The following is a 26561-nucleotide window of genomic DNA, read 5'->3' as shown; positions in this document are numbered from 1 at the left end:
TCCAGGCTCCCGGAAGGAGTGGGGTGTCAGCCAAAAGGGACGGTGCTGGGGATAGAGAGAGAGAGTGTGTGTGTATATGTGATACAGACTAAGTGTGACTGTGGCACAGAGACTGGGAGAGTACTTGTGTGCATAGTGACTACATGTAAGTCAGAGAGACAGTGTGTGACAGAGTGGGTGGCAGACAGACTGGGTGTATAACACACTAGATGTGGTGTGTGATACAGAGAGTGTAGGAGAGCGAGCTAGCTGCTGGAGAAATCTTAGAAACAGTTCACTGTCTCTTTGAGAAACACTCATCTCAGTCACCATTCATACCTCAGATTGGAGCAGCTCTCTGCGACCCCTGCTTTGCAGAGATGGGGAATGGGAAGGAGGACACACTGACATCAGTCCTCTGCTGTTGTCACACTCCTCCTCCTGCACAGCTGCTAGGAGAGTCCTGGGAGAAGCTTAGCTGCAAGACTGAGCAAGGTGTGGGGAGATGCAGCTGAATACACACGGCTGGCTATAAATGTGCATGCTCTGGCAAAGATTAAAAGAAACATTTTTGTATTTGTGTATTGTGCCAAAATTAAACATGGAAAATTTATTTGAAAATATACTTCCTGTGTCAGACAAAGATGGACAAAAACTAGATCCATAGGCGGTAGGTGCATAGACGGTAGGTGCAGCTGGGGTAGGGGAGGCAGGATCCCAACCCCACCTGCAACCCTGCCCCCTCTGCTGAGGCCCGGCCTGCATGGGAAGGGGAGGAGACAGGGCAGCATGCTGAGCATACCGGACACCTGGCAACCCTAGAGGGCAGGTGCTCAAGGCAGCAACACTCTGCCCCAAGAACGCCTACAGCAGCCGTTCTGGGGGGCAGAGTGTGAGCATGGCTGTGCCTGGTGGTTTGGGAGTCATAGGACACCCAGGACTGGATCCAAAATTAACTGAAATCAAGGGGAATCCTTCTATTGAGGTCAATTGCCTTAAACTAAACTTAGTATAAAAACTTAAAAAATAATGAATAGAGAGTATAAACATGTTGAATCCAATTTTCTGAATTGTACACGAGCACTTACCCATGAGAAAATGTACAATTTCAATGCACTTTTAGAAAACCAAGAGGCTGTCTCTAGTAGGGATGTGAATGGGTAAACGGGCTGCTTGGCTGGGAGTCAGCAGCCTTCCACAGGGCCAGAAATGGCAGCTGGGAAGAGGGGACTGCTGCTTACAGACCCAGGTGAGAAGGGTGCCAACTCCCAGTCCATGTGAGCTGGGAGCCAGCAGCCCCCACTCTGTTGGCTGCCACCTCCAGTCCCATGCGAGGCCTTCAACTCCCAGCTCCTGTGGGTGAGGAGCCACCAGCCCAGTGCTGGGCTGGAGGCAGCCAGGTTGGAGCAGCCCCTGCCCACAAGTGTAGGGGCTCCTGCACCTGCCCACCTGCTGAGCTGGAGTGGCCTCCCCCACTCCTTCAAGTTTAATCAGTTAACTGGTTAGCCTGGTAATTGAACATGAATAGACAATGTGTAGTTGTTTGAGTTTTTTTTAATCATTAAAAGAGGCATTGATACATTTATGAAAATATTCTCAATGGATTAATTTATCTTAAAATTACTTTAAAAACAAAGTGAATACAAATTGTACAATTACCTAAATTGTTAGATGCATCTTTACTAGTAAGTATCTGTAATACAGGTATGAAAGCTACACAGGTTCAATGTTTAATATATGCTTTGGCAGTCTCAAACCAAACCTTCTCTACAGCTTCTTGGCCTGTGTCAAACATTTTTAATAAATGCTTCTGTCCAGTTTTTGCTGTGATCATTAGGTATTCTTTGTTTTCAGGATACAAGAGGGAAGTATAGGAGGCTATGACAAGTGACTGAGAAAATCTACAACATACCAAGAGAAACAGGGCATCTCTCTCCTCTGTTGTCAATGGTACAATGCTTTCAAACCCTGCAATAACATACCCTCCCACACGGAGAGGATCCTTGCTCTCAATCATCATGTACATGATAGTTATTGCTAATTCAAATACATAGTAACCATAACTCATATCACTAAAATCCAAAATACCAGACACGGTATATTGTGGATTCTCAGGCGAAGCAGGGTTGGAATCCAACAAGATATTGTGGTCATTAAGGTCCCCATGATTGATACCTAAATGCAGAAAAAAATTGAAACAGTATTATGTATAAATAATAATATACTATAGACTGGAGAGTTTGTCTGTGTGTCTGTTAGTCTGTTCAAGAACTCTTCTTAAACTGTTAGAACAGGGGTGGGCAACCTAAGGCCCAGAGACCAGATGTGGCCGCCAGCTTGCAGCTCTCCCCCTGCCATCTTCCCACAGGGCTGGAACACATAAAATCTACTAGCCTGGGGCCCCCAAGGCTCTGGTGTATGTGGGGAATGTCTTTCTTCTTAGTCAGGGGCCACATCAGTGATGGTTTTTTTCCTTTTGCTTCTCACTTGTATGTGCCCCTCCCCAACTGATTTTTTAGGGTAAGTGATCCAAAAAAGGTTTCTCACCCTGTGTTATGGCTAGGACCACCAAATTCAGTATATAGCTACCTCTTATCATAATTTAAGCAAAGTATGGGTTTGGTTGTGCCAGGAATGAGACTGCTTTTCATAAAACCATACAGAAAAGAGACAGAATCACCAGGCAAGTGAAAGGGGCTTGCTGGAGGCGCCTTTCCCACCTCCAGGACTGCCCCGGCTCTGAGCCACCCTACCCCAGAGCTATGTTTTAAATGAAGAATGTACATTTTTCATTTTATTTTCCACAAAAAAAATAATTAATTGATTAAGGGTAAATCTTCTTTGTTTATTATAAACAGAAGAAGCCTTATTCTAGCTTTTTCATTTTCTTAAGAAATCTACACTGAAAATATGCACTAAATTTCCACATCATATGTGAATACTCAGATTATACATGGATACAAATATTGATCTGTCTCCTAATAGACATGACAATATTGCTATAATCCAACATGCCTTGCCAAGTCTCCTTTCTTCCTAAGAACCTCAGTTTTATTAATCCTATATAATAGGAGACTAGATGGCAACTGGCAATGATATAGTAATTTATTATTTAACTTGTGGTAGCACCCACAACATGCTAAGTGCATTCCAAACACAGGAGATCACACAGACGTCTTCATAAACATTGTTATCTGACAGCTGTCTGGTGGCCTATATTAAATGATAAACTTAAAAAACAACAAATAGTCTGGTAGCACTTTATAGACTAACAAAAATATAGGCTATATCTGGACAGCATCCCTCTTTCGAAAGAGGGATGTAAATTAGACATATCGAAATTGTTAATGAAGCCAGGATTGGAATTTCCTGCACCCATAGATGGTATCCTGAGCTTTTGTGGGCACAGAGCACTTCTTTAGATGACCGGAGTTTAAACTCTGGTCATCTGAAGAAGTGGGCTGTGCCCACGAAAGCTCAGGATACCATCTATATGTTTTGTTAGTCTATAAAGTGCTACCAGACCATTTGCTGTTTTTTAAGTTTATCCTTTACAGACTAACTTAGCTACCCCCTGCAGCTATATTAAATGAGTTAGCCTTTGTTTGTTTCTACAATTTGGTGTCTACATAATGAAAACCTTCACTGTAGGTGGCAGTCTCAGCAGAAGGCCAACAAGCGAGACTGAACTCCCCCTTCATTCTTTGAGATGATCCTCTCCTAGTCCTGTTTCTGACACATGCTCATGGTGCATTGTGGGAAAATTTTTACATGTCCCGTGGATAAATAATTTCTGCCTATAGTGCCTTGAACTTGCCGTCTCTTAAAAACATTCCAATTCCCTTTTAAAAATGCCTTGCATTACATTACAGTATAATTGTACTAAAATACTCACAGGTTCGAAAATTGCTTAGCTTAGGTAGTATTTTCTCTTTGAATTGCTGAATAACTTGCTCCACAACTTCACAATAACTGTTCTGGCCCACAGCATGAATATACTGCTCTAGAAGAGGAACATTTGCCAAGTTCCAAATGAATTTCCCTCGATGCAAACTTTTTATGGATGGATGATCGAATTTCTTAAGGAAAACAAGAAAAAAAAACCCATTATACAACAGCTCTGCTACCATGTAGAAGCGGTCTGATCCAATGATCAACAAAGTCAGTAGGAATGCACTGACTTTAGTGGGCTTTGGATCAAGTCTATAGAGAGGGGGCTTTGCTTTTACAGTCATTTGATACCATATGAAACTTTGTGATGATCCGAATTAAAACCTCATTCAAGCTGATGTGTTAAAACTTTCCCTTAAGAAGGATTTCCCTTCCCTTTCCTGCAAAAACACACGAGGGTCACACCTAGAAGCAAGGCCTAATACAGTGGTCCCAAACACGGTGCCTGCAGGCACCATGGCGCCCGCGGGGGAATTTGTGTGCACTCGCCAAGTGCTCAGGGCTTGCCTGGCGCTGGGCACGTGGCGCATGCATAGTGCCGGAGCCGGCCCCGCCCTCTGGTGCCCGGCAGGCGAACAGCCACGCCCCCTGGCGCCTGGCAACCTCCAGTGGTTGGGGACCACTGGCCTAATAGAATCTGCCCAGAAACTAGCACTAGATAGGTGAGAGGGTTCCACTGGTCATTGTGACCTTGTGTATACATGCACATTAGAGAGAAAACACAGGTCTTTGCCCACAAAAGCTTATGCTCTGATAAATCTGTTAGTCTATAAGGTGCCACAGGATTTCTCATTTTTTATGCAGATTCAGACTAACATGAGTACCCCTCCAATACAGAAATTGAAGATAGTCAAGAATGGGGGAAGGAGGGGGAGGAACAGATGCAAATAGCAAAATAACTGAGCAGTGAGCACAGTGGAAAAAGCCGAAGAGAGGGGTTTTGGTGCTGTTCTTTAAAGGTGTGGTGCAGTAATATAAGAAGCTACTTCTTTTGGTTTTGGTTCCTCCTGCATCAGAAATTACCAGACTATCAATTTCTACTTTAATGAGGAACATCCCCAACACCCAGGATTTGACTAGCTTCTCGGGACAACACCACCAACGGTATCCTGGAAGATGGTTGGTTTTAGCACATTGATACTCACCCACATCTTTTAGAAACAAAGACTAATTTAAGTAATTTCTCGTTCTTTAAAATTGAATAGAAGTGCTGGTGATGATAATATCTTATATCATATTGAAATTTTCATCCATAAGTCTTCTACAATGCCTCTCAAATTGCATAGCATCCAATAACTTCTTTTGGCATAAGCTGTACATACAAGAGCTGCGAAAGTGTAAAAGAGACAGAACTTTCAGGTACTTGCCAAAAGTGGATACAATTTAGCCACCTCTGGGATAGACCCTGCCAACTAGCTGGCTCTCAGCATACTGTACAACAGTGCAAGCTCTAGGCTTATAAAAAGTGTCACGGGACCTTTAATGTCCACTCAACACAGGCAGTCACCCATCAGATCTGTATACAGTAAACTAACTGCATCTTGTTTTATTTACTTGGAAAGGATGAACAACCAAGTATACTCTGATTTGATCCTGTGTATCCAGGGAATCTACGTATTTCAAACTTATTCTTTAGGTTACAAAATCATTCTCTCTCTGGCACTGTCTTCTTGGGTTGGCTTGCATGGTTTTAGGGTCAGATTTTGCCAGTGATGCAGTGCAAAAGCACAATGAAGTGGCAGATCTAGCCCAGGTTGGTTTGGTATAGTTCATTTGGTTTGGTACAGTTGAAATATGGATGAAAATCACAATATTGCATCAAAACTAAAATGTGATTACAGTAAAACTGTGTTATGTGGCACTTCAACTAGAAACTCTATAAACGGACATATCTGATTTTCAATAGGGTCCAGTTGGTGCAGGGAAACAGGCTTCCTACCTGGCTCTGCATAACTTCTGGGAACACATCCTTGCTGCTCCTAGGTGAAAGAACATTCAGTGCCCCTACCCTGCCTCGAGTGCTGGCTCTGCAGCTCCCATTGCCTGGGAGCCATGGACAATGGGAGCTGTGGGGTGGGATATGTGTTTGGAGGCAGTACTCAGAGCCTCCTTACCGTGCCTCTGCCTAGGAACAGCAGGAACATGTTGCCATTTTCAGGGAGCCACCCAAAGTGAATGCCACCTGGATCCAGCACCCCAAAATTCCTCCTGTACCACAAACCAATGCTCTGAGCTCCCTCTCAGAGGCCATACCCTGCACCCAAACTCCCTCCCTATTAGTTACTGGAATGTTGGACTTTACAGCACCCACCCTCCATATCCCCAACATGCTGGATAAAGCTTTTAATATTCAGTACTAGTACAGCACTTCCAATGTAGCAAGAAGCACTGCAGCAGTAAAAACAATGCCACTTGGTGATCAGACATTGCCCATTATGAAAGGTTAAAAATGCAATGTCAAAAGCAAACAATTCCGCTGTGTAGGAAAGATAGAAAATACGGCAAAAGACCAGCTTGGCTTAACAAGGAGATCTTGCATGATCTCAAAATAAAAAAGGAGTCCTATAAAAAATGGAAACTAGGACAAATAACAAAGGATGAATATAGGAAAGCAACACGGGAATGCAGGGGCAAGATTAGAAAGGCAAAGGATCAAACTAGCTACAGGCATAAAGGGAAACAAGAAGACCTTTTATAAATACATTAGAAGCAAGAGGAAGACCAAGGACAGGGTAGGCCCACTGCTTAGTGAGGAGGGAGAAGCAGTAACAGGAAACTTGGAAATGGCGGAGATGATCAATGACTTCTTTGTTTCGGTCTTCACCGAGAAGTCTGGAGGTGTGCCTAACGTAGAGAGAGGGTAAGTTTAGAAGATAGGATACACAAAGAACAAGTTAAAAATCACTTAGGAAAGTTAGATGTCAGCAAGTCACCAGGTCCTGATGAAATGCATCCCAGGATACTCAAGGAGCAGATAGAGGAGGTATCTGAGCCTTTAGCTATGATCTTTGAAAAATCATAGAAGTCAGGAGAGATTCCAGAAGACTGGAAAAGGGCAAATATTGTGCCCATCTATAAAAAGGGGAATTAAGGAAATCATATGCAAACACTTGGAAGGTAATAAAGTGATAGGGAATAGCCAGCATGGGTTTGTGAAGAACAAGTCATGCCAAACTAATCTGATAGCTTTCTTTGATAGGATAACGAGCCTTGTGGATAAGGGAGACGCGGTGGATGTCATATACCTAGATTTTAGTAAGGCATTTGATACGGTCTCGCATGATATTCTTATTGATAAACTAGGCAAATATAACTTAGATAGGGCCACGATAAGGTGGGTGCATAATTGGCTGGATAACCGTAGTCAGAGAGTTGTTGTTAACGGTGCTAAATCCTGCTGGAAAGGGATAACAAGTGGAGTTCCGCAAGGGTCTGTTTTGGGACCCGTACTGTTCAATATCTTCATCAATGATGTAGATATTGGGATAGAGAGTACGCTGATTAAGTTTGCAGATGATACCAAACTGGGTGGGGTTGCAACTTCTTTGGAGGATAGGGACATAATTCAAAATGACCTTAGCAAGTTAGAGAAATGGTCAGAGGTAAACAGGATGAAGTTTAATAAAGAGAAATGCAAAGTGCTCCATTTAGGAAGGAACAATCAGTTCCATACATACAAGATGGGAAGCGACTGTCTAGGAAGGAGCATGGCGGAAAGGGATCTAGGGGTCATAGTGGACCACAAGTTGAATATGAGTCAACAGTGTGATGCTGTTGCAAAAAAAGCAAATATGATTCTAGGTTGTATCAACAGGTGTGTTGTAAGCAAAACTCGTGAAGTCATTCTGCCGCTCTACTCTGCACTAGTTAGGCCTCAGCTAGAGTACTGTGTCCAGTTCTGGGCGCCACATTTCAAGATAGATGTGGAGAAATTGGAAAGGGTACAGAGAAGAGCGACAAGAATGATTAAAGGTCTAGAGAACATGACCTATGAAGCCAGGCTTCATGAACTGGGCTTGTTTAGTTTGGAAAAAAGAAGATTAAGGGGGGGACATGATAGCGGTTTTCAAATATCTAAAAGGGTGTCACAAGGAGGAAGGGGAAAATTTGTTCCTCTTGGTTTCTGAGGACAGGACAAGGAGTAATGGGCTTAAAGTGCAGCAAGGGAGATTTAGATTGGACATTAGGAAAAAATTCCTAACTGTCAGGGTGGTCAAATATTGGAATAAATTGCCAAGGGAGGTGGTGGAATCTCCCTCTCTGGAGATATTTAAGAACAGGTTAGATAGACATCTGTCAGGGATGGTGTAGACGGAGCTTGGTCCTGCCTTGAGGGCGGGGGGCTGGACTCGATGACCTCTCAAGGTCCCTTCCAGTCCTAAGATTCTATGATTCTGTGATTAATTGCTCAGGAGAGAGGGACACCATCAGTGTGAAATCAAGTCAGTTTTAAAATGCAAGATATTCAGGTTCTACAACTATCAGTATCCCCTGCTAATGCTTGTTTTATGATAACATATTGCAATTCAAAAAATGTTTTTCTCCCTTCTGTGTCTCTGTAAGACTCACACAAGCAAACAGATAATCTAATAGGGGAAACAGCTAAATTTACTACACAAAATGCTATCAAAGGCACAAAGAAATAAAATGGGAAAAAAGGAAAATGTCTTTTTCTTTATTATCTGTCAGCTATCATAATCATGGATTTTGTGTGTCCCTTGAGTGACAAGAAGAAATGTATTCCTTTTAAACAAATTAAACTTATAACTGAAGTTTCATCACTTATGGGCACACAGATTTTTCCCCATTCTCCATGAAAGTTGATCATCTTCTTCAGAGGATGTATTCTGAGTACAGATTTTCTATTTAAATGGTTTCAACTGCATAACTTTTTAAACACCAGGGGCTCTTTTAATAATCTTTCAGTAGCATAAATAATCTTTCAGTAGCATAATTATCTGAAGTCTTTATCCAGAGCATGAGAAGCAGAGATTAATGCAAAGCACTAAATATGCAAAGTTCTTTTACGTAACAGAAACTCAATTACTAGCTGATTTATTGGCCTTCATTACTTGGTTAAATCGAAGTTGAAAGGAAGACCTTACTTTGCATTTCATCATGTTTAAAATTTATTTGGCTAGAAGCAGCACGTTGAGGGAAATGTCATGAAGGTCCACACATTAGCACAACTGTCCTATTCGAAGTGTACCAATCATTACCACTGTCAATTGGGCCTCATTCAAATCGTTGCTATAAAAAAAAATCAGGTCAAAATGAATTTTAAAAATGTAGCCACTTGAGCTTCTGGGATGTCTACTTCACATCTACTTCACATTTGAGAAAGTTCGTGTGTCTGTTTGTCTGTCCACCTCCGTATGTCTGTTTGGGTATGTCTACACTACCCTGCTAGTTCGAACTAGCGGGGTAATGTAGGCATACCGCACTTGCAAATGAAGCCCGGGATTTGAATTTCCCGGGCTTCATTTGCATAAGCGGGGAGCCACCATTTTTAAAACCCCGCTGGTTCGAAACCCCATGCAGCGCGGCTACACGGGGCACGAACTAGGTAGTTCGAACTAGGCTTCCTAGTTCGAACTACCGTTACTCCTCATGAAATGATGCAGTGTTTGGGAAGGTGTATGGGGGTTCAAGCAGGGGTGCAGAAGGTTTGGGTTATATCGGGTAGGGGTGCAGGAGAAGGCAGAGGGTTGGAGAGGGAGAGGTTGGGGTGCCAGAGGCAGGCTCTGGCTGGGAAACCTTACCTGGGTGGCCCCCAGCCAGCAGCCCAGCAAGTAATTTAACCAGGGTCCCTGCCTTCCACGCTCCAGTACTGCTCACAGGTGAAGGGGCACTTCACATGCTGCCTATCCTAGTCACTTACATCCCTCATATAGACTTCTTCCATTTTCCCTTCTGCTGCCATGTCTCCTATCCTCCCCTTACCCCATCTGCCTCCCTGGTGCCTGCTGCTGCTGCCACCCCCCACCCCTGACACTCCTTTGCTGTCCTGGCTCCTGCCTTTCTCATTCCCCTCAGCCCTCCTGGGCCCTCCTTGCCTCACCTCCCCATCCTCCTGCCCTTCCCCCCTTTGCCCACACTTCCTCTAGCCTCACTCCTCATCCCCTCTCCTAATCCCTCCCTCTCTGCCCTGCCCTGCCTCTCTCCTCTGGTGCCCATCGCTCCCCTCCATTCCCCTCCCCATGTCTGCCCTTCTGCATCACCCCCACAATCACCCCCACAATCACCCTACAGCCTCCTGGTTCCTACCCCTTCCCTCACTGCCCCTACCTTCTCAATACCTGTCCCCCTTGCCATCTTCCTCCCTGGTGCCCACCCCCTCACCACCATCTGCCCCAGTTTTCTTCACTCCCCTCTGCACCCTCACACAGGACTTGCTCCAACTCCTGCCTTCCTCATGCCCAACCCTCCTTTCAACTCCTCTTCTCCCAGCACCCACTCCTCCCCCTCCTCTTGCCCCCACTGCCCCTTCCCTATCCTCTCCCAACATCACCCTGTTCCCTCCCCTCTCCTACTCCCACTGACATCTTCCCATTCCTCCCCACTCCCACTCCTCATGCCCTTTCCCCTCATTGTCTTCTTTTGACCCCCTGGGCTGGGCCACATAGCAGGTGGCTGCCTCATGTGCCAGAACTGGAGCCGGGCCATGGTGCTATTTTGAGCACAGCAGCCCAAGCTCCAGCAGCCGTGGTGGCTTCCCAGCTGCTCCTGGGGTGGGCAGTCACCTGCCATGTGGCCCCGCCCAGGGAACCTCTGGGTCTGCAGCTGTGTGGCTCTGCTGAATGGGTGGAAGGAATAACATTCTTGGTGCACTCCCAACTGGTGTGCACTTTGCAGGCACTTCCTGTTCTGGCACAACCAAATCCAGACTTTGATTTAAGTTACACTAAAAAGAGCAAACAGACTCTCAGATAGATGGACATTTCTAAAACATATAGATAGGTAATAACTACAGGGGGGCAACGAAAGGACAGAGGTGGGGACCAGGACACCTATAACCCCACTGAGGCAACAAGAATGGAGAAAAGGACAGCTATGGGTAGGATCCCCTGGGATGCTAACATGAAGGGGAAAGGAGTCCAGGACAGCTGGCAGTATTTTAAAAAACCCTTATTGAAGGCACAGGAAGAAACCATTCCAATGTGCAGTAAGAAAAGCAAATATGGTAGGCGACCAGATTGGCTTGCCAGGGAAATCCTTGGTGAGCATAAACACAAAAAGGAAGCCTATAAGAAGTCGAAACTTGGACAGATGACTAGGGAGGAGTATAAATACATTGCTCAGGAATGCAAAGGAGTAATCAGGAAGGCGAAAGCACAATTGGAATTGCAGCTAGCAAGGGATGTGAAGGGTAGCAAGAAAGGTTTCTACAGGCATGTTAGAAATAAGAGGATGATCAGAGAGCGTGTGGGGCCCTTACTGGATGAGAGAGGTAACCTAGTGACAGGTGATGTGGGAAAAGCTGAAGTACTTAATGCTTTTTTTGCTTCTGTCTTTACAGACAAGGTCAGCTCCCAGACTACTGCACTAGGCAATGCAGTATGGGAAGGAGGTGGGCAGCCCTCAGTGGAGAAAGAACAGATTAAGAACTATTTAGGCAAGCTAGGCCTACCACAAATCGATGGGTCTGGATTTAATACATCCTAGGGTAGTGAGGGAGTAGACAAATGTCATTGTGGAGCCTTTGGCCATTACCTTTGAAAACTCATGGAGATCAGGAGAGGTCCTGGATGACTGGAGAAAGGCAAATGTAGTGCCTATCTTTAAAAAAGTGAAGGAGGACATTCCAGGAAACTACAAACCAGTCAGCCCTTGGAAAAATCATGGAGGGGATCCTCAAGGAATCCAATTTGAATCACTTGGAAGAGGGGAAAGTGATCAGGAATAGTCAACATGGATTCACCAAGGGCAAATCATGCCTGACCAATCTGATTAGCTTCTATGATGAGGTAACTGGTTCTGTGGACATGGGGAAATCAGTGGATGTGATATACCTTGACTTTCGCTTTTGATACGGTCTCCCACGATATTCTTGCCAGCAAGCTAAGGAAGTATGGATTGGATAAATGGTCTGTAAGATGGATAGAAAGCAGGCTAGATTCTCAGGCCCAATGGGTAGTGATAGAATCATAGAATCATAGAATAATAGGACTGGAAGGGACCTCGAGAGGTCATCGAGTCCAGCCCCCCCGCCCTCAAGGCAGGACCAAGCTCCGTCTACACCATCCCTGACAGATGTCTATCTAACCTGTTCTTAAATATCTCCAGAGAGGGAGATTCCACCACCTCCCTTGGCAATTTATTCCAATATTTGACCACCCTGACAGTTAGGAATTTTTTCCTAATGTCCAATCTAAACCTCCCCTGCTGCACTTTAAGCCCATTACTCCTTGTCCTGTCCTCAGAAACCAAGAGGAACAAATTTTCTCCTTCCTCCTTGTGACACCCTTTTAGATATTTGAAAACCGCTATCATGTCCCCCTTTAATCTTCTTTTTTCCAAACTAAACAAGCCCAGTTCATGAAGCCTGGCTTCATAGGTCATGTTCTCTAGACCTTTAATCATTCTTGTCGCTCTTCTCTGTACCCTTTCCAATTTCTCCACATCTTTCTTGAAATGTGGCGCCCAGAACTGGACACAGTACTCTAGCTGAGGCCTAACTAGTGCAGAGTAGAGCGGCAGAATGACTTCACGAGTTTTGCTTACAACACATCTGTTGATACAACCTAGAATCATATTTGCTTTTTTTGCAGCAGCATCACACTGTTGACTCATATTCAACTTGTGGTCCACTATGACCCCTAGATCCCTTTCCGCCATGCTCCTTCCTAGACAGTCGCTTCCCATCTTGTATGTATGGAACTGATTGTTCCTTCCTAAGTGGAGCACTTTGCATTTCTCTTTATTAAACCTCATCCTGTTTACCTCTGACCATTTCTCTAACTTGCTAAGGTCATTTTGAATTATGTCCCTATCCTCCAAAGAAGTTGCAACCCCACCCAGTTTGGTATCATCTGCAAACTTAATAAGCGTACTCTCTATCCCAATATCTACCTCATTGATGAAGATATTGAACAGTACGGGTCCCAAAACAGACCCTTGCGGAACTCCACTTGTTATCCCTTTCCAGCAGGATTTAGCACCGTTAACAACAACTCTCTGACTACGGTTATCCAGCCAATTATGCACCCACCTTATCGTGGCCCTATCTAAGTTATATTTGCCTGGTATGGGGGGGTCCTATGGGGTGAAGGGGCCCTGGTGTGTTTGGGGACAGAGGGCATCAGAGGACATCAGAGGGGGGCAGGCACCCCCCCAAGGGATCATGCACCTACCCTGCCTCATTTGGTGCATTCCCTGTGTTTCTGTGCACCCTTCTGCAGGTTGTCCATGCCATCAATGACATCCTACTCCAGAGGGTCATCCGCCTTCGGGACGTGGACGCAATAGTGGCCAGCTTTGCTGCCCTTGGGTTCCCCACCTGCAGGGGAGTTCTGGATGCGACCCACATCCCCATCTGTGCCCTGGAACATCGAGCGGCCCATTTTATCAATCAGAAGGGGGTACTTCTCCGTCGTGCTCCAGGCCCTCGCGAACCACCATGGCTGCTTCACAGACATGTATGTGGGGTGGTCCGGCAGGGCACATGATGAGGTGGGCACTTTCTTCCCCCAGCAGGAATTTACCGTTGGGGATGTCCACACATGCCTCTCTCTGTTGTGTGGGATGCGGCCTTACACAGGACGGATGGACCCCGGCCGGGCAGGTTTCAATGACCACCTCAACCGGGCCTGCAACCAGGTCGAGTGTGGCCTTGGCCAGCTGAAGGTGCTTTCGTTGTCTACTCACCCATCTCGAGATACGTGAGCAGAACATGGCTGAGGTTGTGGCAGCACATTGTGTGCTCCACAACATCGGGGAGCTGAAGGGGGAGGCCTTTCGCCCGGAGCGGATGGCAGCCGAGGGCTGGGCATTTGAACAGCCCCACACAGCAGCCATCCGACAGGTGCACCACGATGGGGTGCGCATCCGGGAGACCCTGAAGGACATATTCTCCCACAGTAGGGTTGCTTCTACCTCCCATCTATATCTCCCTCTCATCCCCAACCCTTCCTTCCCTCCTTCCCCTCCCCTCCCAATAAACAAAACAAACCCAGTTTTTTTCTTAAAACAACAGAAAACTTTTGTCTTAACAACAGGGAAGAAGGGTGAGCAGTGGGAGGGGCCTCTGAACTGGGAAGGGGAGGAAGGAGGAGCGTCTGAACTGGGAGGGAGAGCTACTGGTGGGAGGGGTGGCTCCTGCCAGTGCCTCTGCGGGGGCAGAGGCCTCGCTGGCCTTTAGGCTGGGTCGGGGCAGGACGGGGTGCAGCAGGAGGGGGCGTGGGCATGGCAGGGAGGGCAGGTGGATGTGGCAAGGCCATGCAATAGTGCACGGCATGACTGATGTGCGACATCAGGGTGGTAATGTCGCACATGTGGTCACACTATTGCAGAAACTGCCCCCATGCCTGCTGCAACCACTCCAGGTCAGCGTCGATTTTTCTGGTGACCGCCGCCTCAATTCTCTCGATGGCCTGGACATGCCGACGTAGCAGCTGGTCCTGCTACCTGGCCTGCCGGACTGGTGCCTGGGAGGTTGGGGGTGCTGCCGCTGCCGCAGGGCTATTGGGTCCCTCGCTCCTGGATGGTCCTGCTGCAGAGAACAGAGATAATGATGGGGTGGCCCGGCAGCCCTGCCCACACTGTCCCTGTGCCCCGTGACACCACACTACTGTGGCTTGAGCCCACTCGGTCTCCTGTGTGTATGTTTGCATACAGGACTCCCCCTGGAGTAAAGTGATCCTCCATGGATTGTAACCCCTTGGGAGACATCACTGTGACTGAAGACCCCTTGTCTGTGATCTGGCCACTTGGCATGTGTTGTGTCAACCTGTGGAACTCCTTGCCAGGGGATGCTGTGAAGGCTTAGGACTATTAACAGAGTTTAAAGAGGAGCTAGATAAATCCCCACATTGCATGGGAACAAGTATGGCAGACAAGGTCTGGGGTCTTGGACCCCTGTCAATTGATGTCCTCAGACAGGGTGATTGGAGATTGTACCATCCTTGCAACAAAACTCAAGCGGCCATGGGGCCAGGCCAGTCGCTTCCGTGCTCCCCCTCCCGCTAGCCCTCAGACAAGTAGCCCAGGGAAGCGTGTGGCCGCAGCGAGGGGCTTCCCTCAGGGGCAGCCTAGGGACTGGGAGCAGGCGAGGGGTTCCGTGGGGGCTGTGCTCACAGGGCTGGCTTGCTGTGGTTTCCCCGGGAGCAGCTGCTGTGTCGCACGGCCAGGCATGGCTGCATACTGTCTGTGTGTGGCATCCTTCGGGAAGTGTGGGGTCTAGCCTGAGCTCTTGGGGTCTTGGCTGCTTCCAGCTGGCACCCCTCTGCCCCTCAGTCAGGATGTGTGCAAGCAGCAGGATCCCAGGTGTGCCTTGGAGCTGCCTGGAGCGTCCACATGCCAGAGTCAGGCTGCATGAAGTGGCACGTGCTGCGTACTGTTACACAGCGTGCAGCTCAAACAGCCTGAGTGACGCTCCCTCCCCCATGCAAGTGAGAAGCGCAACACTCACCAGAGGATCCTTCACCGGCCTCAGATGAAGCCTGGGAGACATCTTGGCTGCTCAGCACTGGCTCCAGGTGCAGGGTGACGGTGCTGCTGTGGTCGTCTCCCTCCTCCTCCATACCATGTGGCCTGGTCACTGGGGGGGGGACGCAGGCCGGTGTGGAGGCAGTTGTAGTGGGGACAAGTGTTGGCTCCTGCCCCCTGGCCCTTGGTGGCCCGGACATAGCCCAGGCACAGCTCCTTCACCTTCACCTTTTCAAGGGTCCGGGCCGGATGCCCCTGCTGGGAGAGCACCTGGGCCATGCAGCTAAAAATGTCTGTATTCCAGTGATGGGCACGGGTGTCATAGCGGGCTTCCTCGTTGGCCCACCGGTCCAGAAGTGCCTCTACCTCTGCCTGGGACCAGCAAGGTGCCCCTCCAGCTCTCCTGGGAGCCCTGGGGTGGCTGCTGGGAGGAGGGTGCAGGCTCTCGGGGATGTCCCTCTAGAGCAGACATCTCCTCTGGGGGGCTCGTGGGTGCAGCAGGGCAGAGCTGCATGCTGGAGCTGCTGGCTGTGCTGCTGCTGCCACACGGCATCTGCAGGCTGTGTATGGCTTTAAGGGGGGGCGTCCGGTAACCAGGAAGTAAGAAGCTGTGAGTGCAGGTACGGAGCATCCAAGCAGCCACCTGGCCTTTTTCCTGTGAGGCCAGTTCTTGTGCAAAAACTCTTGGCTACCTGTCTACACCGGCCACTTGAACACTTGTGCAAGAAGGCTTCTTCCTGATAGGGAGCGTCAGCGCTCTCGCGCAAAGAGCCCTGTTTTCTGATGCTATGCTGTAGATTTACTTGCGCAAGAACGCACGTGTAGTGTAGACAGGCGGCAAGTTTTTGCGCAAGAACCCACCAGTGTAGACATAGCCTAAGGGTACGTCTACACAGCAGTGTTATTTCAGAATAACTGACGTTATTCCAAAGTAACAAAGTGCACATCTACACTACAAGCAGCGATTCTGACATAATGTCAAATTGGAGGGCTTCTTACTCCGACTCCTGTAACGAAGAGTAAGGAAAGTTGGAGGAAAAGTGCTCTCTCAGACTTCCTGCTGTGTAGACAGTGCCAAAAGCTGAAACTATTTTGACTTAAGCTACGCAGGTGACATAGTTTAAATCGTGTAGCTTTTTTGGCTTTAGCCTTGCTGTGTAGATGAGCCCTAAGGTGCTACCGGACTCCTGTTTGTTTTTACAGATACAAACTAACACAGCTACCCTTTGAGATTTGTGGTCATAGTTGATAATTTCTATAGTTATTTTTCAGCTGTAAGCCAAATTAAATCAATTAACAGGCACAAAGTAAGGATGTTCTCATTAGTTGACATAAGTGAATTTGCCTGTATATCTTTCCATTGGGAGAAAAGAAGAGCAGGAACAGTTTTTAATTAAAAAGAGGGAGAGGAAGCTAAGAGGGTGGAGGTGAAGTAAATTTTTCAAGGGGTGTTGCAAAATGACTTCTCCAGGATCCACTGTGTTACACATTATATATGACTCAGTCCTGTCTAATCCAATCTGGAATGCTAATTCTGGATATATTAAAACTGAAAATAACTGAGCTACTGGAATCTTATTAAAGAGCAGACACTCTTACTCAATTCAGCACTATGAAAGTTCAAAGAAAAATATTCCTCGAACTGAAAACATCATGAAATATGCTTCAAAATACGACGGTCATTAAAAAACTGTGAAGGCACATATTTCCTTTAAACAGTCATCAAAATTACAGACCATAACCAAAGGATGTAGCAGGCAAATAAGTATGTATGTAAGAAAATGTAGTTGTAGCCGTATCAGTCCCAGGATATTAGAGGGACAAAGCGGGTGAGGTAATGTCTTTTATTGGACCAACTCCTGTGAATAACAGGGCTTTGAGGAAGAATTCTGTGTGACTCAAAAGCATGTCTCTCTCTCCAACAGAATCTGGCCCAATAAATGATACTATCTCTAAGTAAGAAAGACTCGTGGAATGAAATTCTGTGAGGTGCTGCCTAAAGTTTGCAGCCCATGCAATAAAGATCTAGGGTAACGTTATGCAACTTTTGTACCCTCCTGTTCCTTGATTGCCCCAGCGGTTGTAGAGGCCCTAGAATAACCCAGCCAGCCTTTCCCTGTAGGATGCAGCATTGCCCAGAATCTTCACACTACTGCATTCTGAAGTCCTGTCCCCCCTCCCACCAACAGTACCATCTTTCCATAGGATGGTTTTGGAAACTTACCCAGACCAAAAGCCATCCCTAAGAGAGTGGAGGGCCCAGGGCCTCTGGCCTGCTGTAGGTGCCTTCCCACCTGCCTTGCCTCTGCTCCAACCCCACCCTGCCCCCACTCTACTCCTTACCCAAGTCGTCCTCCTGCCAAAGCTCCCTCCCCTGAGTGACGTGATCTGAGGGATTACCAGTGGGCCTGGCACAGGGTGGCAACAGGAGTAGACCCCCCCATACTTACCACAGCCTGCTCCACTGCACTCCACCACTCCTTCCCAGCCTGCTGCACCCCACTTCTCCATGGCAGTGGGAAGTGGAGTGCCCTAGGGCCTGGCCACTCTGCTTCCCGCCACTATGGTGAAGCTGAGCACAGTGGGCTGGGAGAGGCACAGACTGCCAGGTTACTGCTGCTGTGGTGAGCGTGGGGGTATCCCACTCTTGCTGCTGCCCTGAACCAGGCCCTCAGAGAATCCCCAGGGCTGCCCTGGAACCCATCCATAGGATGGTTGAGGCAGCTGCTCCAGACCCTCTGAAGTTCAGGAACTGGGAGGGCCACCCCAAACTGTCATATGGATGGGATGGCTCTGCCTAGGTGCCACACTTTGGGGACTCCATGCTTTAGGGGTACATGAGGCCCAGCAGCAATGTTCCCCACCCCACTGCTCTGTCTTGCTGGATCTTGGCAACTCTTGGGAGAAGAAGGGCTGAGGCAGAGCAGGGCCTTGGGAGGAGAGATAGAGTGGACCTGGGACAGAAGGGGGTTTTGTCCTGAGCCTTACATCCCCCCACCATACTACTTACAGCAGAGTTTATAAGAGGATCCTCAGAAACAGACTCCTCAGAACAGAGGCTTTTAGGATCCTTTAACTCTGTATTAAGGGGCCAGAATAGAGGAGAGAATCTCATCTCTATTGTTTGAGTGCATCATTATGAAGTCTTCTGCATTTCTATAGTCCTGGCCATTCAAGGAACTCATTTATATATACAACTTAATAGCTCAAGTGTATATTAGTGAAGAAAGAACCATTCTCTCCAGTCCACTGAAAGGGGCAGGGAGGTTAAGTAACTTGACTAAGATCACAGTAAGTCTGTAGCAGAGCTAGGAACAGAATCCCAATCTTTAGACTCCCAGTTGTGCGTTTTAAGCACAAGAGCATCATGCCTCCCCTAATATGTAAAGTAAAATAACAGACAGACATACTGTTAAACAGTAAACTCATAGGGGGAGTGAGGGACCTTGTTGAAATTCATTCACTTATGTGGACTAAGGAAGATGGCCGAAGGCCAAGGATTAGATTCAACTTTGCATTTGAGATCCTTTCAACACAGGATTGTGGGAAGCTAATTATGGCTCCCCTATTCTATGGGCTAGTCTGTACTGCACCTGCTTGACATAAGATAGAGGAGCCATGGAAACTATGGATTGTGAAGGCTAGGACTATAACAAGGTTTAAAAGAGAACTAGATAAATCCATGGAAGTTAAGTCCATTAATGGCTATTAGCCAGGATGGGTAAGGAATGGTGTCCCTAGCCTCTGTTTGTCAGAGGGTGGAGACGGATGGCAGGAGAGAGATCGTTTGATCATTATCTGTTCAGTTCATTCCCTCTGGGGCACTTGGCATTGGCCACTGTCAGCAGACAGGATACTGAGCTAGATGGACCTTTGGTCTGACCCCCTATGGCCATTCTTATGTTCTTATTTGAGGTAAAGGCAGCTGGCAGAGGGGACAGCTCAGTCCAAGCAGGACGACTCAAGTTCTAACCCTGTTTCACCAAGGCATGGCAATTGGTTACCATATGCAGCATAGTGACAAAGATGGAGTCCTAAATGGCCACAAATTTGTAGGACTTCATAGCCATGTAGCTTTATGTAAAGTAACGTGCCTCAGTGTTCTTTGCCAGCCCCCCTTTCTGAAAGAAGAAAGGATTTTACCTTATCATTGGTAAAGGTATGCTGGCCAGAATATTGGGTCTAAAGCGGATTCCAAGACAGGAATAAAGTTTTATCATTTTGTTTTAAGTTTTAAAATTAGTATTGTGAAATATGTAAAAAGTATGAGAATTGTTTTTTTAAAATTGTAATTTGATGTCCTTGTTCAAATGTGCATATTACTTCTGTGACAAAGGTTGATTTTGGTACCCCCCCCCCAAAAAAAACACCTTGTTAGGTGTTAGAGTGAGGAATGTGCAGGTTAAGGGTATGTCTACTCTAGCCCCTAGTTCGAACTAGGGTAGCTAATGTAGGCATTCAAACTTGCAAATGAAGCCCAGGATTTAAATATCCCAGGCTTCATTTGCATGATCCCTGGCAGGCACCATTTTTAAATCCCCTTAGTTTGAACTGACTGCCCGCAGCTACACGCGGCAGTGAAGCAGTAATTCGAACTAAGTCCTTAGTTTGGATTAACCATTACACCTCACTGCAGGTGTAACTAAGGACTAAGGACTTCTGACTGCTGCGTGTAGCCGCGGGCAGCCAGTTCAAACTAAGGGGATTTAAAAATGGTGCCCGCCCAGGCACATGCAAATGAAGCCCAGGATATTTAAATCCCAGGCTTCATTTGCAAGTTCAAATGCCTACATTAGCCCCCCCTAGTTCGAACTAGGAGGCTAGTGTAGACATGCTGTAAGAGACAAGCATGAAGGCCAGATGTTCAAGGGAGAAACCAAGGACAGACGTAGAAACTCCAGAAGATTGCTGTATATCCACATTGAGAAGTAAGTAGTGGGCAAATCAACAGCTCTGAAAGAAGGCAAGCATTCATTAATTGGGACAAAATATTTGTGATTGAAACCAGCTTAGCATGGCAGAACAAAGAAGATAAGGAGCAAGAGAAAGAACTGGAGATAAACATTCATCAGAAAAACAGCATGATGATGCAAAACCCACTGATCCTGATGAGAAAGAACTATTATGAAAGGAGAACTGTTGTGCCTTAAGAACAGGGATGTCCGGCCATGACTGGAGCATTGGTCCAGACTGATAGATCCCCACTTCCGCCCATGATCGATCCACAGACCATGGACTAGTTAACAACACATCAAATGGGGGGGGGGGAAGAATGAGTGAGAGTATGTGTGTGTGTGTGTGTGCACACACACGCACGCTGCTTTTCAGCATATTGCCCTTTGCCCCTATAAAGTTCCCAGGTGCTTCTTATAATAAGCATAACAACATGGTTATCTTCTCTTTTCATGCCTTGAAAGAATAGGGAAGCCATGGCTAGGGCTATGTATTACAGAGCCACATACAACACCACTGCCATATGTTTGGTGTACTCTTTGTCTGTAGTGCTCCAGCTGCGTTTGCAGGTAGCTCTGAAGCGGCAGAGTTACGCAAATGTCTCTGAAATTAGTGAGATAATCTTATGCATTTCAAAACTATAAGACACTAGAGAGGAAAGGGATGACTCCCACTTGCATGCTGAAAACAAGAAGTCCCACCTCTGAGAGAGTTTTATCCAGTCTGGCAGCTAATTTCCCAACCTCGTAGAAAATGTGAGGATTTGTAGAGATTGTTGCCACGGTCAGACCTGGGAGATAGGTCAGCAGCCTCACCATGTACTTTTTTGTCACAGAGCCAGTACCTAATAGGCAAATAGATACATTGTGAATTATTTCAATGCACTCCACAGATTATTGTGAGTAAAAGCAAGGAGGTTTCTTCTATTACAGAAGAAATAAGAGATCATTCAAAGACCTGATTTACTAGGTGACACTAGGGGTAGTCTACACTACGAGATAAGGTTGAATTAAGATATGCAACTTCAGCTACATTAATTGCATAGGCAAAGTACCTTAACTCGACTTTTGGTGCTGTCCACACTACAGGAACTCAGAGGGAAAACATTCTGCCTTCGACTTCCCTTACTCCTCGTGGAAGCAGGACTACCAGAATTGACCAGAATGCCCCTCTTCGTTCAAATTAGCATGTTTTCACTAGACCCACTAATTTGAACCCTGGAAAAATCAACAGCAGGAGCTTTGATCTTTGTAGCTTAGACCAGTGTTTCTCAACTTTTTTTTATAAAGTACCTCTTTAAAAAAAATTATAAGTACCCCCAGTACCTACAGTTTTCAGACACACAACATTTCCCCCCCCCCCCCCCCCATTGCAACACATTTGTTTAAACAACTTAATCGTAGCCAGGTGGGCAATGAAATTTTTGGATGTAAAAAAGTACAAAAATAATAAAGCACTGTAAAACAAAATTTCAGTTTTCTCCAAATTTCAATTGTGTTGACGTACCCCACAGACTCCTCTCGAATATCCCTTAGAGTACTCGTACCACTGGTTGAGAAACACTGGCATAGACATACCCTAAGTAGATAGGTCCAGCGGCTGTGCTCAGAGACCTTCATCTGGTCAAACACCTTATGCAATCTACTTACAGCATTCTCCCACCACCACCTTTACAAACTCATGAAGTACACAATCTTTAACTCATTCAGGTTGTCTAGACTGCAGAGCTTTTCCGGGAACAATTTCCAAAAAAGTGGACACGTTCTTTCGCCATCCCCATAATCCTCATTGTACGAGGAAGAAAGGATGTTCCAAAAGAGGAGGTATTTTCTGAAATTTGGCCCCGTGTAGATGGGCCAAATTTCAGAAAAGCCTTTTCCGAAAGCAGAAAAAATTGTGAACTGCAATTTGTGTATCATCTTTTTTCAACTTTTCTTTTCACTCTAGACATAGGCTCAGCCTAGAAAACAGGAGACACAAGGTATCTCTCAGGCCTGCTAATCTTACCTCTGGTGCTTCCAATGCCTTTTTTGCTTTCTAGGTGAATGGGCTTTGGAACTCACCTCAACCCTCTGAGATAGGCACACAGCTTTATCCCTCAGGCTTACTTCAGGGCAATTCTACTGGTGATCAGAGTACTGATACAACTACTGCTGCCCAGCATCTTGTCACACCTGCTAGGCTAAAATTCTCTTCTATAGCTATAACTACTTCAACCACTCTTAATATACCTCACATGCCTCACACAAGTGATTACAGTGGTGCACAAGCATTTATCAATACTTTTGCAATTGCACTTGTTCTGATCCAGACTTCCTAAAGTTGCCTTTTGTTCTGGGTCCCCCTGCACCATGGTACCGCCAGTTTAGGACTAAAAGCAATGACATTTCACTTGCATGGGGCAATTGGTCTTCCTTGCGTCATTCTACAGCACACCTGATATGCTGGCAGTGACCTTTCTGGCCAAGCCTGTCCTCTTCAGAGAAGTGATATTTCACCAATAAAGCCTAAGTGCTCACATTTTAGCAGTAGAAAATTCAGTGAGACAGTGAAATGAAGTAGTGTCTGGACCTGAAGGAGTTACCTACAACATATTGCTATTGCAACAGTTCAGAGTGCCGTTTGTGAAACCTGAGCACCTGAAGGAGCGTGACTGTTGCACATATTCTGCACTGTTCCAGCTACTTGTTTATTTATGCTGGTGTTGAATTCAGTGACATTGCTCTAGAGTTACACCAACAAACAGAACAGAATGTGGCCCAGTTATTACTGGGACAAATCCTGTGGGATACTCAGTGGTATCTTTCTGCTCTTTCTGGTAGTCTCATGCCACAGTAAGTGATAGGATGATATTTTTCAGAAGATTTTGTAATCTCTCACCTAATGATTCTAGAGACATTATGTTGCCATCTTTAGTGAGATAGGGTGTCGCTGAAGGGAATCCTTCCGCATTCAAAAACATCATGATTCGGGTCTGCACTTCAATAAGTTCAGGATTCTGGCTGTCTTCACAGTTGGTGATTTTGAGGACGCACTCATAAGCACAATCTTCTGTTCCCTCACTTCTTGAAATAGTCACCTGAAAATTTTGATCATCATAGCTAGGGAGTGATCTGATAGCAGATACTTTTAATCCAAACACCCTTTCAACTAATTCAGTGGCTTCTTTTTCATTGAATGCTGGTTTAGTGAAAGTCTGGGGTTGCTGAATGTTTCCAGAAGACATTGTGCATCTAGGAGAAAACAGATTAGAAGATTTCAGTTGTAGTCTGTGCTTTAATACAGACATAGACATTATACCAAAAATAGACTCTATACTGAGGGGCTGTGTCTACACGGGGCCACTTATTCCGGAAAATCAGCCGCTTTTCCGGAATAAGCTGCGAGCTGTCTACACTGGCCCTTAAATTTCCAGAAAAGCAACGATGCTCTACTGTACAAAATCAGCCGCTATTCCGGAAAAACTATTCTGCTCCCGCTCGGGCATAAGTCCTTATTCCGGAACACTGTTCCGGAAAAGGGCCAGTGTAGACAGCCCAGTAGTCTTTTCCGGAAAAAAGCCCCGATTGCGAAAATGGCGATCGGGACTCTTTTCCGGAAAAGCGCATCTACATTGGCCACAGACGCTTTTCCGGAAAAGGGGCTTTTCCGGAAAAGCAGCCTGCCAATGTAGACACTCCTTTTCTGGAAAAACTGAAAACGGAATAGTATTCCGTTTTAAGCATTTCCGGAAATTCATGCCAGTGTAGACACAGCCCTCGTGAAAAAAAACTTCTGTTTAATGAAAATTTAACCATTCATGAATCTTTTCTCTTTCTTCACTATTTTTATATGTAAGCTCACTTCATCCTTTGCTATAGTTTCCATGATAAGGCCTGATGTATACCCTCATTTTTGGTTGAGAAATAAAACAATGTATTGGTTGTTATCTAATACAATTCATAAACATAAAATATCACCAGTCAATGACAAGGTCACCAGGCATATTTCTAAAGTACCAATAATTTCCTAAGAAATAAAGGGATCAAAAAGTCTATTGCTTTTAAATTCAGATACGTGATTAGATAACCCTTTCAACCAATGTTAACTTGTAAAAAGTAAACCCAATCCTTCTGCCAGATACTATCATTCACAATATCAAGAAATATTCAGTGTCAATAAGACAACAATTTATTCAAAGAGGAGAACCATTCAAAGAATCCAACCCATTCCCAAAAGGTTCATCTCTCTGTTTTTTCTAATGCAATTTTGTGTGTGTGTTAGGTACAACTGCACAACCTCAGCCTAGCCTTGATTAATCTTGGATTCTGTGGAAGTCCGCAGCCTCATACTTTGTAAAGTTTGGTGTGGCTGAAGGGCATACTACCCATTTGGGTACAGAGAGGGAGAGAGGAGTGACTGCTTCTCAAAGGACCCATCTACAGCCACAGAACTATCCTCTCCAAGCCCCAGTTACAATCTTATTAGTGACCCACTCTTGATAAAAACCAGTTTGCTCTAGACCAGGGGTGTCCAAACTTTTTTCAAAGAGGGCCAGATTCGATGAAGTGAACATGCGTGAGGGCCGACCATTTTGCCTGACATTCTTTGAACCATTAAAATTAAATGCAAATTAACTATTTTATGCGACGTTTATTGCAAATGGCATACTTTTCATTTCATCACATGGATGACAAATCTAAACAGGTGTTAAATCACTCTGCCTTCCAGATCTGAAGGCCAGATGAAAAAAAAAATCCAGGAAGCTGAAATATATGTCAGGAACATTGTAAAGTACATTACATACTATTGGTAATAAAGGTTGTCTGTCAACTTTTAAGTTCAAAAAATATGAACAGGAACATAACACCAAGTATACATGTTGTGTCCAAATATATTTATAACTGATTTAGATCAATTGATATTAACTGAGATTTTACAATGTATTCATCTCAATACATATGGATTCGTTGGGGGCCACAAAAGATAGATATTGCCAAATTACCTGGGGGGGCCGTATTAAACCAGAACACAGGCCGCAATTGGCCCGCGGGCCGGACTTTGGACGTGCCTGCTCTAGACAGAATCAAAAACCATTTTAACTGAATTCCTGAACTGTGCCAGAACCCTGCCTTATCTTATGATATAGCGCCCCCTCATCCTGAGACCTGCTAGTGCCCAAACTTCTGCTCACTCCATCTTTCAAACTGGTTCTTTCCTCCGTTTTCCTGGTTGGGGGGCGGGGGGGAGCCATAACCCTGCCAGGACTCAGAGAATGCAGCTTAAGACGCTTCCCAGCTCAGAATCAGTCTCCACAGGGTGGGCAGCAGGGGTGGGGGAGAGGCTGATTTGCACCCTGGGACGGGTCCCAGCCAGTGCCTGTAGCCTCTCCTGCCACCTGGGGTCCCAGCCGCCAGCTCCAGGGGATCCCTGCTGCCTCTCGGGTCCTGGTTACTGACCCTGCAGGACTTAGCCGCTGGGGGTTCCGCTGCTGCCTGGTGGACTCCGCTGCAGGCCCTGGGACCCCAACCATCCGCTCCATGCCTGGCGCGCCACAGCTGCCATCAGCGAGGGGCATGGCTGGGTAAGGCGAGGGGGCGCAGCTCAGCGCTGCTCCGGCACTCACCGGCTCTGCCAGACGGCGGAGTGCCCCAAACCTTACAGCGCTCAGCCAAAGCCTCGGGCGTGGGGAGCAGGATCCGGGAGCTAGAACCAACCTCTGGGTTTCCCTTTTCAGCAGCAAAGTGCCTTGAAAAGGTCAAAACACAAATCGGGCATTCGGGGCAGGGCGTTGCGTCACTTCGGATCCTGGGCTTGTGAATCCTCCCTCCCTCCCCGCTGCAAGGCGCAGTGGCTCTAGCGCCGCTCCCGAAGGGTTCGGCTCCGCCACTCACCTCGGACACTGCTGGAGCCGGACGAGTTCCGCCGAGCAGAGCTGACGCCACCGGCTCCCCAGCTCTTCTCGACTGGCGAGTTGTGTGAGGCAGCGTCTGATTGGCTGCTGGAGAAGCCCTGCCTTTGTACAAAGAGCAGCTCTTCATTCCCAGTCAGAC

The 26561-nt window shown here is 46.4% G+C and overlaps 1 protein-coding gene across 3 annotated transcripts; it reads right to left on the bottom strand.

Moving 5' to 3' along the window:
- Window positions 1–1515: 1515 nt before the first annotated feature.
- On the bottom strand, window positions 1516–26561 carry HYKK (hydroxylysine kinase). 3 transcript variants are annotated; one of them, XM_006131384.5, is made up of 5 exons: window positions 26403–26561; window positions 23410–23762; window positions 21231–21373; window positions 3875–4058; window positions 1516–2154 (listed from the first exon to the last, which is right to left on the bottom strand). In XM_006131384.5, exons 2-5 carry the CDS (start codon window positions 23753–23755, stop codon window positions 1703–1705), a joined length of 1125 nt encoding a protein of 374 aa, XP_006131446.2. In that variant the 5' UTR covers window positions 23756–23762; window positions 26403–26561; the 3' UTR covers window positions 1516–1702. The 3 variants fall into 3 exon arrangements, with proteins under 3 accessions (XP_006131446.2, XP_006131447.2, XP_006131448.2); XM_006131385.5 differs by lacking the exon at window positions 26403–26561 and adding an exon at window positions 26135–26396; XM_006131386.5 differs by lacking the exon at window positions 26403–26561 and adding an exon at window positions 26226–26396.

This window comes from Pelodiscus sinensis, chromosome 14 (genome assembly GCF_052426305.1).
Source record: "Pelodiscus sinensis isolate ZL-2025 chromosome 14, ASM5242630v1, whole genome shotgun sequence".
NCBI lineage: Eukaryota > Metazoa > Chordata > Testudines > Trionychidae > Pelodiscus > Pelodiscus sinensis.
This window is presented reverse-complemented; position numbering and strand designations above follow the sequence as displayed.